The 14761-nt window shown below is 40.6% G+C and overlaps 1 protein-coding gene across 3 annotated transcripts in view; it reads left to right on the forward strand.

The window, feature by feature from the left end:
• LOC121942835 (fibroblast growth factor 12-like) overlaps window positions 1-14761 on the forward strand; it is a 63639-nt gene that overhangs the window by 29916 nt on the left and 18962 nt on the right. For 2 of the 3 annotated variants that reach the window (XM_088078440.1, XM_088078439.1), the window contains exon 2: window positions 12804-12914. In XM_088078440.1, coding sequence (XP_087934566.1) covers window positions 12804-12914 — 111 coding nt within the window. Of the gene's footprint in view, window positions 1-4375; window positions 5735-12803; window positions 12915-14761 lie in introns of those variants that run through there. The other variant, XM_088078438.1, reaches the window with a different exon arrangement.

Genomic DNA, 14761 nt, shown 5'->3' on the forward strand with positions numbered 1-14761 from the left:
GCACGTGTGTGTGTTCACGTGATGATCACGTGTTAAACACAAACGCAGTCACGTCTGTGCGGCTACAGTAAATGTTCTCCGTCAGCCGTCTGTCACGACTGTTATTCACACATGCAACGTTTCTGCAACGCAGGGGCCACTTTTTCACCCTGACAGGAAGCCAGGGGCCCATCGCAGCGGCCCCAGACGTGCAACTCGGTTTTTCAGATGTTTCTCAAATTTTAAGACATTTGTAGGATTTTAGGATTTTTTTTTTCAGGATTTTATGGCATTTCTTGGATTTAAGAACATTTCTTGGATTTTAGTTTGTTTCCGGGATTTTAAAAGATTTCCAGGATTTTATTTATTTATTTTTATCTCAGATTTCAGGACATTTCTCTGTTTTTAGGACATTTCAAAGATTACAGGGCGTTTCTCTGATTTTAGGACATTTCTTCAATTTTAGGACATTTCTATGATTTTAAGACATTTCTAGAATTTAAGGACATTTCTAGGATTTTTGAACATTGGATAATTTGATTTTATTAGATATGATTAAAAAAAGGGACATTGTCCAAAAAGCTAGATTTATAATTCTCTTATAGAGAAGAAACAGCATTTAATTAGCATTTAATATTAAATGATATTTAGTTATTTTCAGGTAATTTTGTTAGAACTTTTCACGAATTTTTTGGGCCATTTCTTCCCATGTTTTTGAAAGAAATCAAGCCAATTTACTCGAGTTTTAAAGGTAAAAAATCAAGTGAAACTGAATTATTGTGAAGAAGAGCTGGTCGCTGTCAGTCCACAGAGGTGGGATGAGTTTTCTCGAGGTTTAGTCGTCTCTTCTCAGGCCGCGCTCGTCTTCACAGTGATGTGGAGCGATGAGTGAATCACGGCGGCGGCGGGCGGCGCTGATACCTGCAGGCTGAGCTGATCTCTCAGCACGTCTCATGGTTATTCAGCCCTGACTACATGTGCGTGAGGCGGTAAAGAAGCAGCAGGCATAAAGATGGTTTTATGTAATCCTGCAGTCACACACTCCAGCAGCAGAGCAGTCTCACATCCGCAAAATAAGAGCTGGTGAGCATTTAACCCCTTAAAACCTGAGCAGATTTTCTGCAAAAACAATTTCTTTCAAAAACAACATGGCAAGAAATGACCAACAAATTGCATGAAAATAGTAAAAGAAGGCAAATACAGTGACCTGAAAAAGGGAGCAGTTTATTAAAAATGATCAAAAACTAGGGAAAAATGTCCTAAACTATATTTATGATTATTGTAATTATATGTTTACAATTATATTACAGGAAAAAAAATCTGCACTTTTTTAGGTATTTTGCTTATTTTCTGAAAATGTATTTAAATATATTTTTTTTAAAAAAAAATTTTTCACAAATATTTTGCTATTTTTTGGGCCATGTGCTGTTCAATTAATCCTCTCCCTTCTCTTGTTATGGCAAGGAATCATCCAACGTGCTCGGGTTTTAAAGAGTTAACATGGACCCTGGTTTAATAAAAACACTCAGAATCTTGACTTCTTCAACGTCCAGCAGCTTTGATCGTACTTGATGTTTTTTAATATACGAATGATTATGTTTTTGTGTCTCTGTATTTGCATGATCCATCCTTCATGACAATATTCAGACACATTGATCAGCAGCAGATTTCTAAGTGATGCTTCTTTCTTGAACAGTCTGTCTTTGGTTGAGCGGAAATGTTTCAGTTTGGCTCTTTGTGGATTTTATGGAGATGATCTGCAGTCACTTTAAACAGTTAAAGTGACGGCTGCTTCCTGAAAGTTTTGCTTTGTTCTCGTGCTGATCCTGCAGTTATTCTGCTAGGTATTGGTGCCCAATACTGGATGATAACCAGGGCTGGACCCAAATATTTAGCTATTTGTTAATGAGGTAGATATTTGGTTTTTGTCTTACGCTTTCAAATATTTTGTCGTGTAGCACAGAGCAGGTGAGTTTAGTGAAGACACATCATTTCAGATGCACAAGGAAATTTAACAGACTAATTCAAAACACTGGACACAGATTATTGTGTTGATTGACTGTCTTGAGTTTAAAGACAGTCAAGCGAATTATTAAGTGTCACAACTGCTGTCAAACAGTCAGAGGCACACCAGGCGCTCTCTCATCTGACACTGAAGCTCTGCGACTCACTGTGTGTCTCTCACCTGACACTGAAGCTCTGTGACGCAGTGTCTCTCTCACCTGACACTGAAGCTCTGTGACGCAGTGTCTCTCTCACCTGACACTGAAGCTCTGCGACTCACTGTGTCTCTCTCACCTGACACTGAAGCTCTGCGACTCACTGTGTCTCTCTCACCTGACACTGAAGCTCTGTGACGCAGTGTCTCTCTCACCTGACACTGAAGCTCTGCGACTCACTGTGTCTCTCTCACCTGACACTGAAGCTCTGTGACGCACGGTGTCTCTCTCTCCTGACAAAAGTTCAGCTCGCACACCTGCAGCCAGTAAAAATATCTCTTTACTCAGCTTCAAACCCAAAATGTTCCTGTATTAGTGCAGATTTAATCGTTTTAAGAAACTAACTCTTTCATGCTTCCTCTCATCAGCCTACAAATGAACGAACATGGCATGGCCGCTCCCCCTCCTCTATTGAAATTTGATATTTTCACACACCGGCCGCCTCGGCTTGATAGTAAATTACACATGACCTGTTTATAAACATGATATTGTTTTTATCGCTCTGTCATATTGTTTATTACTATTGCAATTTGAGTTTTATGTAAAGCTTTGACTTTGGCTCATTTAAAAAATTATTATTTTATTTCATCTTTATTTAACCAGAAAATTAAAAATCTCTTTTCAAAAGCATCCTGGCAGCAACAAAAGTTACAGACAACACAGAACAAAAATACAAAACACAAAAAGAACATAAAATAAAGTTACCACAAAGAAGCTATTAAAAAATCCCACAACGCGACATCATGACAAGTTTGGGGTCAGCTGGCATTAAAGGAAACCGGTTTACGCTCGCACCGGACCAGCAAAACTGCAAAATCGACTCAGTTCTGATTATCATCTCATCTTGCCTGGGAGCATCTCAGATCCTCAGCAGAAGCTGGAAAGCGTTTCTGAGACGGACATCTAAACGACCACGAGCCTGCTGCCGCCGCCAGATAAGCAGCAAAAACAAAAGGATGGATGGATTGTATCTAAATTGATCAAATGTTTATTGAACGTTTTAAGGATGTTTATCATTTCCTGTGAGGTTGAATGCTGTCTGAGACGTAACGTTTGAACTGCAACATTCAGAGGATGTTTCGGTGATGTTGAGATGTGACAGATCAGAGAATGTTCTTCTATAAAACGTTCCCACAATGTTAGATGAGAACAAAGGAGGAACGTGAAATTATGGAACATTTTTTTAAAATCAAAATGTAATGTGTCATGTGTGATAACAAAAAACAGTTTATCGAAAGTGTTACCTGAACTTTAAGATCAACAATCTGGGAGCTAAAAGAAAACTTGCTACTGAAAATGTTATTAAAACGTTGCATTGGTTGCATTGTACCATTCTCAGAACGTTTTTAAAGCCAAAAATTGCTTGCTGGAAATTTATATGTGCATCCCTAGCTAGCAGCTTTTCTTTTAGTTCCCAAAATGTTCTTCTTAAAATTTGAGCAACGTTCTCTAAACTCTGTTCAAACACTGAAAAATGTTTAAAATGTTTGTTTATTTTTTTGTATCATGTCACATTAATAACATCAATAACATTTTCTGAATGTTGCTTTGAAAACGTTCCTCCTTTGTTGTCCTGTAACATTGTGGGAACATTTTATAAATAGAACATTCTCTGATCCGTCACCTCTCAGCATCACCGAAGCATCCTCTGAATGTTGCAGTTCAAACGTTAGTCAGCATCTAACCTCACAGGAACATTATCTGAAACGATTGATATCCTTAAAACTTTAAATGTTAGATTAAAATGTTTTCTTTAAAACATTATTGCAACTTAAAGGCAACGTTAGCCGATCCTGCACCGGAGGAGGACGGATTCACACGTCGCCCTGAAGACAAAGACGCCTGCAGACGGACGCAGAGAAAGAAAAAGTCTTAAATGGGGATTTTTCAGCGGGAGTGTGGACGGAGCTGAATGAGTCTGGATACGCAGCGGCGAACAGACGCGTCCTGTGTAGCGTGGCGAGCTTCAGGAGGATGAAGCGAAGGTAGAGTGGACTGATGTGGGAGCAACACGAAACATCAGGAGGCATATTTTTAGGATCTCCTTCCACCGCCTGTCTCTCCATCCCTCCCTCCCTCCCTCTTTGACTGGTCCTCTCTCTCCTCTCTCTTCTCTCTCAGCCTCTCATCACATTCAGCAGCTCTCAGCCTGAGAGGAGGAGGAGGAGGAGGAGGAGGAGGATCAGCAGGAGGAAACAGTGGAGTAAAATAGAGCAGAATGGAGTCGACGTGTCTAATCAGCTGCTCCGTCGTCTCTTCTCTCCGCTGGATTCTCGCTCTGGGATTATTTTGAACTTCGTTGGGTTTTTTTGGACGTGCTTTTCTTTTTCTTCGGCGCGCTCTGTTTCTGCTGCTTCTCTGAAGACGTCACTGAAAGTTGTCGATGTTGAAGATGGACGTGTGAACGAGCGACCGAAAAAAAACAAATCCTGAGAGACGAGAAGACGACGAGTCGCTTTGATTCAAGCTTCATTTCTGGACGCGTTATCGGGGCGTAAACGAGAAAATCCCAGCAGCTCCTGCAGCCATGTGCGTCCGACGAAGAGTCTGAAAGCCTGAGATGGAAACTGATAAACTACCCAGCATGCATTGTGGCTTTTTCAATCGTATGGGCTGCTGCTGTTTGTCGTGTTTGAAAACGAGGAATCATTTGAGCCGTGAGACTCAGATGGAGGTTTCAGCTTCCAAACTCCTGATTCAATGAAAAAGATTATTCGGGACAAAACTGATAATTAACGTGATTATTTTCAGGCAGTTTGATCGTCATGAAAGCGGCAAAAAGTTCAAAATTGTTCAGACGACACAGTTTAATGTCACATTTAGAGATTCTGCAGCTGAAGAAAATGACCAAAAAGACTCTGAGTGAGCTGTGATTCGCCAACGACTGAAGCTTCGTCTCCGCTGTGAAACAGGATGTGAACTTTTATCCGCTGACAAATATATAAACTAAAAATTATTCATAATTTTCCCTGATATGTCTTTTTGTCTGCGCTGTCTCAACCTCTGAATGTCCACGTCTTCATCTGTTGGACAGAAACGACGATGAGACTTGGTCAAAGACGAGTGTTAACTTTCTTCAGCCTTGAATGATTCTGAAGAATCTTTTCAAAAATGGACGCGTGAATCTCAGCGGCGGCTCGAAGCGGATCTGAAGTGATTCTGATGATGGAGCGCCGATAAGCAGAAAAACACCACGAACAGACTGAGCGAACACTCGGAGGACTCTCGTCTTCAGACATGTCACCTGTTTGGGATTAAAGAAGCGCGTCCTCACACTCGGCACGCACAGCAGGAGCAGCCGCTTGTTCCTCGGTGGCTCCGCCCACCTCTCGGGGAGATGGCGGCGGCCATCGCCAGCTCCCTGATCCGACAGAAGCGTCAGGCCCGCGAGTCCAACAGCGACAAGGTCGCCACCAACAAGAGACGCACGAGTCCCAGCAAAGACCCGCGGTCTCTGTGTGAGAGACACATCTTCAGCGTCTTCAGCAAAGTTCGCTTCTGCAGCGGGAAGAAAAGACCCGTTCGGCGGAAACCAGGTGGGTTCAAACACTCACGGCCGTTTGATCTGGACTCTGACACGACACGCAAAAACCACCTTAAACAGCTCAGGCTGCGCTCCTGTTCATACGTACGAAGAAATGCACTAAAATCTGTAAATAATACGCGCGTGAATTCACGCGAGCAGAGTGCTGATGGGAGGAAAGAGGCGCGAGTGAAGAGGCAGGTCGGGCCGATCGGTAAAGAATCAAGACCGAAGACCGCGTTCGTGTCAAGTTTAAAACCAAGTGAACTTTTAGTGTTTTTAAGGTAATTTGGTACATCAGGTACACAACTTTATGTGTACAAGTAAGTATGTAAAACATACAAAATGAGGGTTTTGTGTTGATCACAGCTTTAAACTTTCAAAAGCTGAGAAAATGGCTTTGATTTATGAAAACGTGGGTAGAAAGAAAGAAAAACAAAAAAAGTAACACAAAGTTGCTGAAAGTAAACAAAACCTTCACTCAACGCTCATTTTCAGCTCGCTCTCTTCTCTGCTTTTACTGATTTCTAGGAAATGTCTTGCCGTGTTGCTTTTTGCGTCATTCCTCACGTTTCTGAAAAAAACAAAAAAAAACAGTTTGTTCTGGTTTGAAGATGAAACAGCTTGTGAAAGGCGTCTCATCACACTTCAAGAAAACTGATGACGATCCAGGTTCCAAGGGGTTAACTGGAGCTGTAATAGTTCTCGGTATCGTCTGCTGTTTGGTGAATGCAAAAAGACACAGAGGCAGCTGTTGCATAAAACTTTACATAATCTTCATCAACGCTTTTAAAAATTTAATGTCATTTCCCGTCTGGAGACCTTTCGCTTGATAAAATAACAGAAAGCTCGAGTGTCCTCCTTCAGAGCGAGGAGTTAAATGTTTCCTCCTGAGGACGCGGGATCGTCTCAGAGAGCAGCGGGAGACGTGCAGTTTGGACGGACGTTTAACATTAACGCACTCATGAGCTGCGTCTCTCATTAGCCGACTCCCCGCTGCTGCCAGACGCTTCATGTTTTCTTGGCAATGCAACAAACAGCCTCTTAAAGGAAGCATTGTGGAGCGCTTCTGCTCGATCAGCTGCTGCAGTTTACAGCTCAAAGACTGTTTGAACTTCTGCAACTTCTGCAGCTGCTCAGAGCGAGGATCAGAGCGGAGACGCAGAGTCCCTGAGTCACTGCAACCTCCGCGTCAGCACGTTTTTCATCCTTCAGCATCACTGAGCCCCCTGCTGACGGCTTTGCTTTCACTGCGTTTGCGTGACATCTTTGTTGAGGTTCGTGAGCGACGGCGGGAGGAAACGAGAAGTAAACAACGGTCTCTGGTGTCCTGGACGCAAAAATGACGTTTTCGGATCTTTATTGTATCAGACTCTCAGACAAGTAAAGGCCAGTCAGAAATTCATCCTACTTAAAAAACGACCGCTGCATACTCGTACTCACTGCTCCACGTCTCCTAGTGTCTGTTTTTCTACAAAGAAATATTGTTTTAATTTTATAATTAATTTTAATCAAGTTTCAAGTCTTTCTCGTTTGTCTGATAATTAAGGTGAAACAGTCGTTAACAATCTTTTATTTTGCTCTTCTCTAACAGTGCTACTACAAAATGTTTAAAAAGACAAAATGCAAGTAAAAACGAGAGAATAAGGCAGCCGTGCTCAACTTACAGCCTGCGGGGCCAAATCTGGCACTCTATCAGGGGCCGGATTGGCCCCCAACCATTTTTTAATTCACAATGAAAATAAATTGATTCACACTGGGAATTGCTTTTGTACTTTAAGTATCTTAGATATGTCCTGAAATCCTAAATATGTCCTAAACTGAGAAACAAACAGTCCTGTAAATGTATTAAAATTCAGAAGAAAAAAAATGTCCTGAAATTCTAGAAACATTTTTGCAAAAATGGCCCCAAAAAAACGAGTTCAGTATCTCTGCGCTGTGACATGAAACATCAAATATTGCAGAAGTTGGCAACAGTTGAAAAAGCATCAGATTAGAAATGCAGAGAAATATTGAGTGAACAAAAAGAAAAAGAAAGTGAAATAATGAAGCAGGTATTTTAGGATTTACAGTATTTAAATAAACGCCTGTACAGCGATTGTGATTTGACTACATTTACATGCACCAAATATTACAGTTTTTGCTCTTAATCTGAAAAAGACACATTTCCAACTCGGCTGTTAACACGATGAATGAAAATGATTTCACTAATGTTGCAGTTGTCCTGCAGCCGTGCAGGAAAAACACCCGACAGAAAAAGACTTAAATTCCAACACACGTCCAAAAAATGCTCTTAAATCTGAATAACTGACATGTTCCACGTCTTACTCGGAAAATGCTAAATTTGTAATAAAGCCTGATTAATGCGGAATATGCTGTTTGCACGATCCGTATCAGATGTCGAATATTGATCATTATTAGTGTAAACATGGTCAATAATAGAAAAGAACAGCGAGGAAGATGTGAGGATTAACTGCACTTTTTATCGTTTCACAGAAAACTCAGCATGAAGAAATCAACATTTTCTCAAACCAAATGAATAAAATCACTAACTGTGAATAATCATCAGTGGACGTCTTTTAGCTGCAGATCGTTTCCTGCTGACTCACAGTGACTCTGACACGATGGCTGTCGGTTATTGATCAGCCGCACGATCAATACTGGCTGTCAGCGGCTGTTTACACCGTGCATTAACATACTTCATTCATAATAATCATCTGTGCATTGAAATACTCTCGGGGACAAACGTCCTCTGGAGGACGATGTCTCTCACACTGTTCTGAGTGCTGCTGTTTTCTTCAGTTTTCGCTGCTCACACCAGGGCCAAAATTAATGTCATTTAAAGTTTTAATATAGATTTTAATTTTTTTTTAATTTACTGTACATTTATCATAGCGATCCTGTTAAAACGAAAGGTAAAAATCAAAGTTTATACCTGAAAAACAACAAAAAGTAACTTAAATTGTCAAAGAATTGAGTTGTTGAGACACATTTTTTATTTTTTTATCATTTTAAAGTAGTATAGTGGAGCATAAAATAGTTATCACATCAACCCAGCTGCCAGAACTAAACGTTGGTATCGTGCGTTTCTGCAAATCCTGAAATCAGGCCATTTTCAGCTGTTTAAGGCGACAACATCGTTCGACATCGAGACATTTCCCGCCATGTTTGTGGTGACAAAACCTGGTGTTGTTGTTTTTTGTTGTTTTTACAAAACATCGGCCATTTTCAGCCAAGTTTAAGGCGACAAAACCGGGTATTTTTTGAGAGATGTTGGGACATTTCCAGAGGTGTTTTTTGGCAACAAAAGCGCATATTTTTTTGATGAGAAATTGGACATTTTCAGGTGACAAACCGGATATTTTGACGAGACATCAGGACGTTTCCCACCATGTTTGCGGCAACAAAGTCGGGTGGATTTTTCTGAGACACTGGGACGTTTCTAGCCTTTGTTACCTCAAAATTGTCACATCATAAATATTGAAACATAAAAAAAGTTTCAAAATATTAACATGAAATGTACAAATATAAGACATCTGCAGAAACGTATAATGTCACGTTCATTTTGTCGGCTGATTCGCCCAAAATCAGCAGGAGGCTGAAACTCCTGCAGAAAACCACACAAACGCTCTCGTCTTCTTAAATATGTTTCTCTGTTTTCAAGCAGAATCGTTCAAACAGTTTCGCTCTCATCGGGTTGAAATGTGACTCTGGTTTGTTGACACGAGGCTCCGTTTCACAGTCGTCGTCATCGCCGCTCGGCTCAGGAGGCGTCATGTGACGAGGTGTTTGAGTTTTCACCCCTCAGGCTCTCAGACGGGTTCAAGCTCACAGCTCCTCCAACACCGTCACACACACACGCTTATAAATAGAGCTTTCTGGAAAAATACCTCCGGATCACATGAAACGATATTATATTGATTCTTTGGATAATAATGATTTTAATTTGATAGAAATCAAGAGTCTGTCATCGAAATAAGACGTTATCATCTGACAGTTTAACACAGAGGAAGCTGCGAGGCCTTTCTGACGTTCTTACATTCTTGTGAACGCCATATTTCAACAACGCCTTCAGGGAATTTTTTCAGTTTTGACACAAACGTTTCCTTGGACTCAGTGATGAGCTGATTAGATTTTGGTGGCCATAGGTCAAAGATCAAGGTCCCTATGACTTTGACAGTCTCATTCATGTAAACATAATATCTCAAGAAAACCTTGAGGGATTTTTTTTCTTCCAATTTTGGCACAAACGTTCAATTGGATTCAAGAAAAAACTGATTAGACTGTGGTTTTCAAAGGTCACCTTTCCCTTGTCAGTCTCACACTTGTGAATGCGATATCTTAAGAAATCCCTATGGGAATTTCTTCAAATTTGGCACAAACGTTTCCTTGGACTCAGTGATGAGGTGATTAGATTTTGGTGGCCATATGTCAAAGATCAAGGTCCCTATGACTTTGACAGTCTCATTCTTGTAAACATAATATCTCAAGAAAACCTTGAGGGATTCTTTTTTTTTTTTTTTTTCTTTCAATTTTGGCACAAACGTTCAATTGGATTCAAGAACAAACAGATTAGATTGTGGTGGTCAAAGGTCACCATTACCTCATCAGTCTTGTGAACGAAATCTATAACCTTGAAGGAATTTCTTTAAATTTGGCACAAATGTTCACTTGGACTCAACAATGAGCTCATTAAATGTTGGTGGTCGAAGGTCTAGGTCACGGTGCCCACCTTGAAACTGTGCTGACTGTAGAGACCTTCTGTGTGTGGAGCGTCCATGTTTTCACAGACATGGATGGAAACTTGAGAGAAACTTGTCGCGTGCCGTTATTTGACGTTTTTGACGCTTTGCAGCTAATGTTGATGTAGCGACGGAAAAAGTTAGCAGAGTGAGATGCCCGTCCAGGCAGTTTGGTTGTGTTTCCGAGTATTTCATCTCGTAACGGCATTGTTTACATGTTCTTTGTCTCTGTGGGGTTTTTTTTTCTGAACTCAGAATATGCTGATAAATTCCCAAGAGGGGAGAAATATCCTCACCATCTGTTTCTTTGCTTCCTGCTGTGAGACGTTCAAAATTAAGATGTATCTTAACTCTTTTAAGCCTGAGCAATTTGGCTGGATTCCTTCCAAAAACAAGGAGAGAAGGCTATGAGCATCTAATCGGGAAATGATCCAGATATTCGCGAGATATTAGTAAAAAGTTACAAAAACAAAATGTGAAAATTAGCTCAAAAAAGCAAAGTTAAAAAAAGAAAAAACAGGAAAAGAAAACAGAAATAGTGATAATAAATATACAGTGAAAGCATTTTTCTGTAACTTAATTCTAATAAGTAATAATTATTAAAATATTTTTTTCTTGACATTTTCTGGTTGTTTTATAATAATTTTATAATAATTCTCCTTTTCTCTTTTAAAGCTAATTTTTAGGTGACTTTTTGTTGCCTTATATATATAATATTTTCTTGCAATTTGCAGGACATTGTGTGTGTGTGTGTGTGTGTGTGTGTGTGTGTGTGTGTGTGTGTGTGTGTGTGTGTGTGTGTGTGTGAATGTTAAGTAGCACAGCAGCCTGCTCCACATTAGCCTCTCTCTGTATTTTGGTCTATTTCTGCCGTGGAGGGATGAGTCCTTCTGGCCCACATTGTCATGTGGAGCATCGCCGTCATGTTAACGTCCTCACACCTTCAGGAAGCTGTGTGTGTGTGTGTGTGTGTGTGTGTGTGTGTGTGTGTGTGTGTGTGTGTGTGTGTGTGTGTGCGTGTGCGTGCGTGCGTGTGTGTGTTTTAATGATACTGTCAGTGGTAGATTTGTATTTTTCCTAAATGACACATATTCAGTACTTTAATTAATCATTCTGAAAGAATAAATCTTTATTTTATTCCAAACACGTAAAAAAAAAGACAAAAGCAAACAGACAAAGGCCAGGTGCTTTAAAAAATAAAATAAAGAAAATAAATACGGCCGATACAAAACGTACAAATCAGTCTCAATAAACAAATACTCAAGCCACTCAGACTTAACCCTTTGAAACCTGGGCCACTTGGCTTGATTTCTTGAAAGAAAGTAAAACAACTTGAGACACGGCTGGATGCTTTCTGTCGACTACGTCTCATATTTCAATCGAGGAAAAGTTATATCGCGATTGATATCGTTATGGTTTTATTGCCCGGCCCTAGTGAAAACTTAGGAGAAATAACATGAGTGATGATGAAATTACCCGAAATAAGCCTAAAAAAAGTATACAAATGTTAAAAAATCAAAACAAAAAAAAAAAAAAAAATAATTAGGGAATAAAATTTAAAAATGGAAAATACAGTTAAAAAACTGACGTTTGTAGGATTTTTAGGACGTTGTAAAGATTTTGTGATGTTTGTAGGATGTTAGGACATTTGTAACTTTTTTAGAAAATGACAACAATAAACAAAATCAGAGTATAGACACAGGAGAAGCGTTTTTATTGAGTTCAGAGGGTTTAAAAATGAGATTAGATGAGACAGTGAGAAACAAAAAGATGAGAGATTCTAATCGTTCATATATAATATAATTAAAGGAGATTAAGTATGAGATGAGATCAGAAAAGAGATGAAATAAAGACAGGAGAGGAGATAACTCAAAGGAGCAGAGGAGGAGAGAGAGGAGAGAGGAGCAGCAGAGGAGGAGAGAGAGGAGCAGAGGAGGAGAGAGAGGAGAGAGGAGCGGCAGAGGAGGAGAGAGGAGCAGCAGAGGAGGAGAGAGAGGAGAGAGAGGAGGCAGAGGAGGAGAGGGGGGGAGAGGAGGAGAGAGGAGCAGCAGAGGAGGAGAGAGAGGAGAGAGGAGCGGCAGAGGAGGAGGAGCGAGGTGAGGAGGTCCTCTGACAGCATGGAGCTGCTGTAACATCCAGCTGAATAATAAATGTGCTCAGAGTGTTTAGAGTGCTGATGGTTCTGCAGCACTCAGCCTCTGAAACTACGAACTCTGACTCTGTGTGTGTGTGCGTACGTGTGTGTGTGTGTGTGCGTGTGTGTGTGCGTACGTACATGTGTGTGTGTGTGTGTGTGTGTGTGTGCGTGCGTACATGTGTGCGTGTGTTGTCGTGTTTCAGAGCCGCAGCTGAAGGGCATCGTGACGCGTCTCTTCAGTGAGCAGGGCTTCTTCCTGCAGATGCAGCCCGATGGAGCCATCAGCGGAAACAAGGACGAGAACAGCGACTACAGTGAGTCTCGAACACGCCGACACTTGTTCTCCTGTTGGTCGCCACGCCAACACGCGGCGCCGCCGAAAACCAAAAACAGCCGTAAAAAGCTGCAGCGTGGAGGATTTTAAGGGACTATAGTGGCATCACCTGAAAATAAAAAAAGTGGATGTGTTTTTGTTGCCTCACACTCGTGAAATGTAACTTTCTGTGTTTGGGGGCCACAAAATGACCAGAGGCCAGGGGCCCGTCCCAGCAGGTTTTAGGACATCTCTAGGATTTTAGGACGTTTCTAATGATTTTTCTAGAATTTTCAGATGTTTCTACAGTTTTAGGACGTTTTGACCTTTTATGATATTTCTAGGATTTAAGGAGGTTTTTAAGATTTCAGGACATTTCTAGGATTTTATTATTTGTTTTAGGATTTTAAGATGTTTCTTTGATTTTCGGACATTAGTGTCCCATCTAGACCTCTGTCGGGGGGGTGGGGGATCCTCCTCTGGCACTGTTTTTGATCAGCAGGCTCTATGTTGTTAGAAACCCTTCTGCTAACAGAGCTGCTTCAGGAAAACAGATTTTTTAAATTCTTTTTTATTTAATATTTTTTCGAGAAATGTTTTCATTCAATGTTTTCCCGCTTTAAATCAGCTGGTCTGTTTGTTTTGGAGAGGAAGAGACCTCTGTGGATAATTCAGCTAAAAACCTTCCAAAAGTTTGGACCCTAACAAAGTATTTCGGTCCTCACATAAAGCTGCTCCGTCTCTGCAGCACAAACACAAAAACCCTGCAGAAACTGCTGCAACGTGACCAGAAAAAAGCGAGGAAAATGGACGCGTTTGTTCAAAAGATACCAAACCTACAACTACCAGAATGCACTGCGTCGCACCCGACCAATAAACGTTCCCGCTGGTAACAAACGATCTCGTGTTACGTTTAAAGAGTAAAACACGTTTCTGGAAACATTTTAGGAGAGAAACAGAAACTCAGTAACAGGATTTTGTTCATATTTGATTTGCGTCGCTTCATTTCGATCGTTCGTCTTCGTGCTCCCGGAGACAAACGTGCTGCAGGCAGCTGCTGCTGGCGGGATCAACGTGTTTTTATTTGTTCGTGCACCTTTAAGAGCGGGAGATCCCGAAAATAACCCGTTTACATGAATCCCGTTTCATGTTTCTCCTCGTGTTTTTGTTTTCTGTCTTTGTCGTGGTTTCTTCCTGCTCGTACGGATGTAGATGACGACAGAATTAAATCCACGATGGACGTCAGAAATATTCGTGAAGCTCATACGAGTCGTCACGGCTGGATTTGAGCTTTAATTTGAGTTGGAGAATATTAAGCATCTCAAGTTCGTTCATGTTGAACCGACTTCCAGCGGGTCGCATGAATCATGAGAGGAAGAGAGCTTCACATTTTCATCGAGTTTGAACGCTCGACGCGCCGCGTCCCTTTAACCCTCCGTGCTTCACACAATGATGCCAGCTGGTAAAAAAACATGTTTTTATTGTCTTAATGTGAATTTTACAGAACGACACATATATTTAAAAAAGCTAAACTGTCAATAGTAATTCAACTGTGAACACATTTTTAAACCGTAAAATCGTCCATTGGGAAGACGAAAAAATGAAATTTCTTCAGGTCCATCACGAGTCACCTTACGTGCAAAAACCCTCAAATGAAATTAGCAATTGAAAATCTAAACATTTGAAAATCATAATTATTTTTCTTTCTATTTCAAATAGCTGTTATCGGCAGGAAAAAAAACTTTTTTGTAAATATTTATGCCAAAAACATTATTATGTTATTTATTTTTGCTTTGTTCTTATTTTTTATTTTTGTTTGTTTTTAGAGTCAACATCAACGAGAAAGTC

This window comes from Plectropomus leopardus, chromosome 6 (assembly GCF_026936395.1).
Source record: "Plectropomus leopardus strain MGB_pleo_1.0 chromosome 6, ASM2693639v1, whole genome shotgun sequence".
Lineage (NCBI taxonomy): Eukaryota > Metazoa > Chordata > Actinopteri > Perciformes > Serranidae > Plectropomus > Plectropomus leopardus.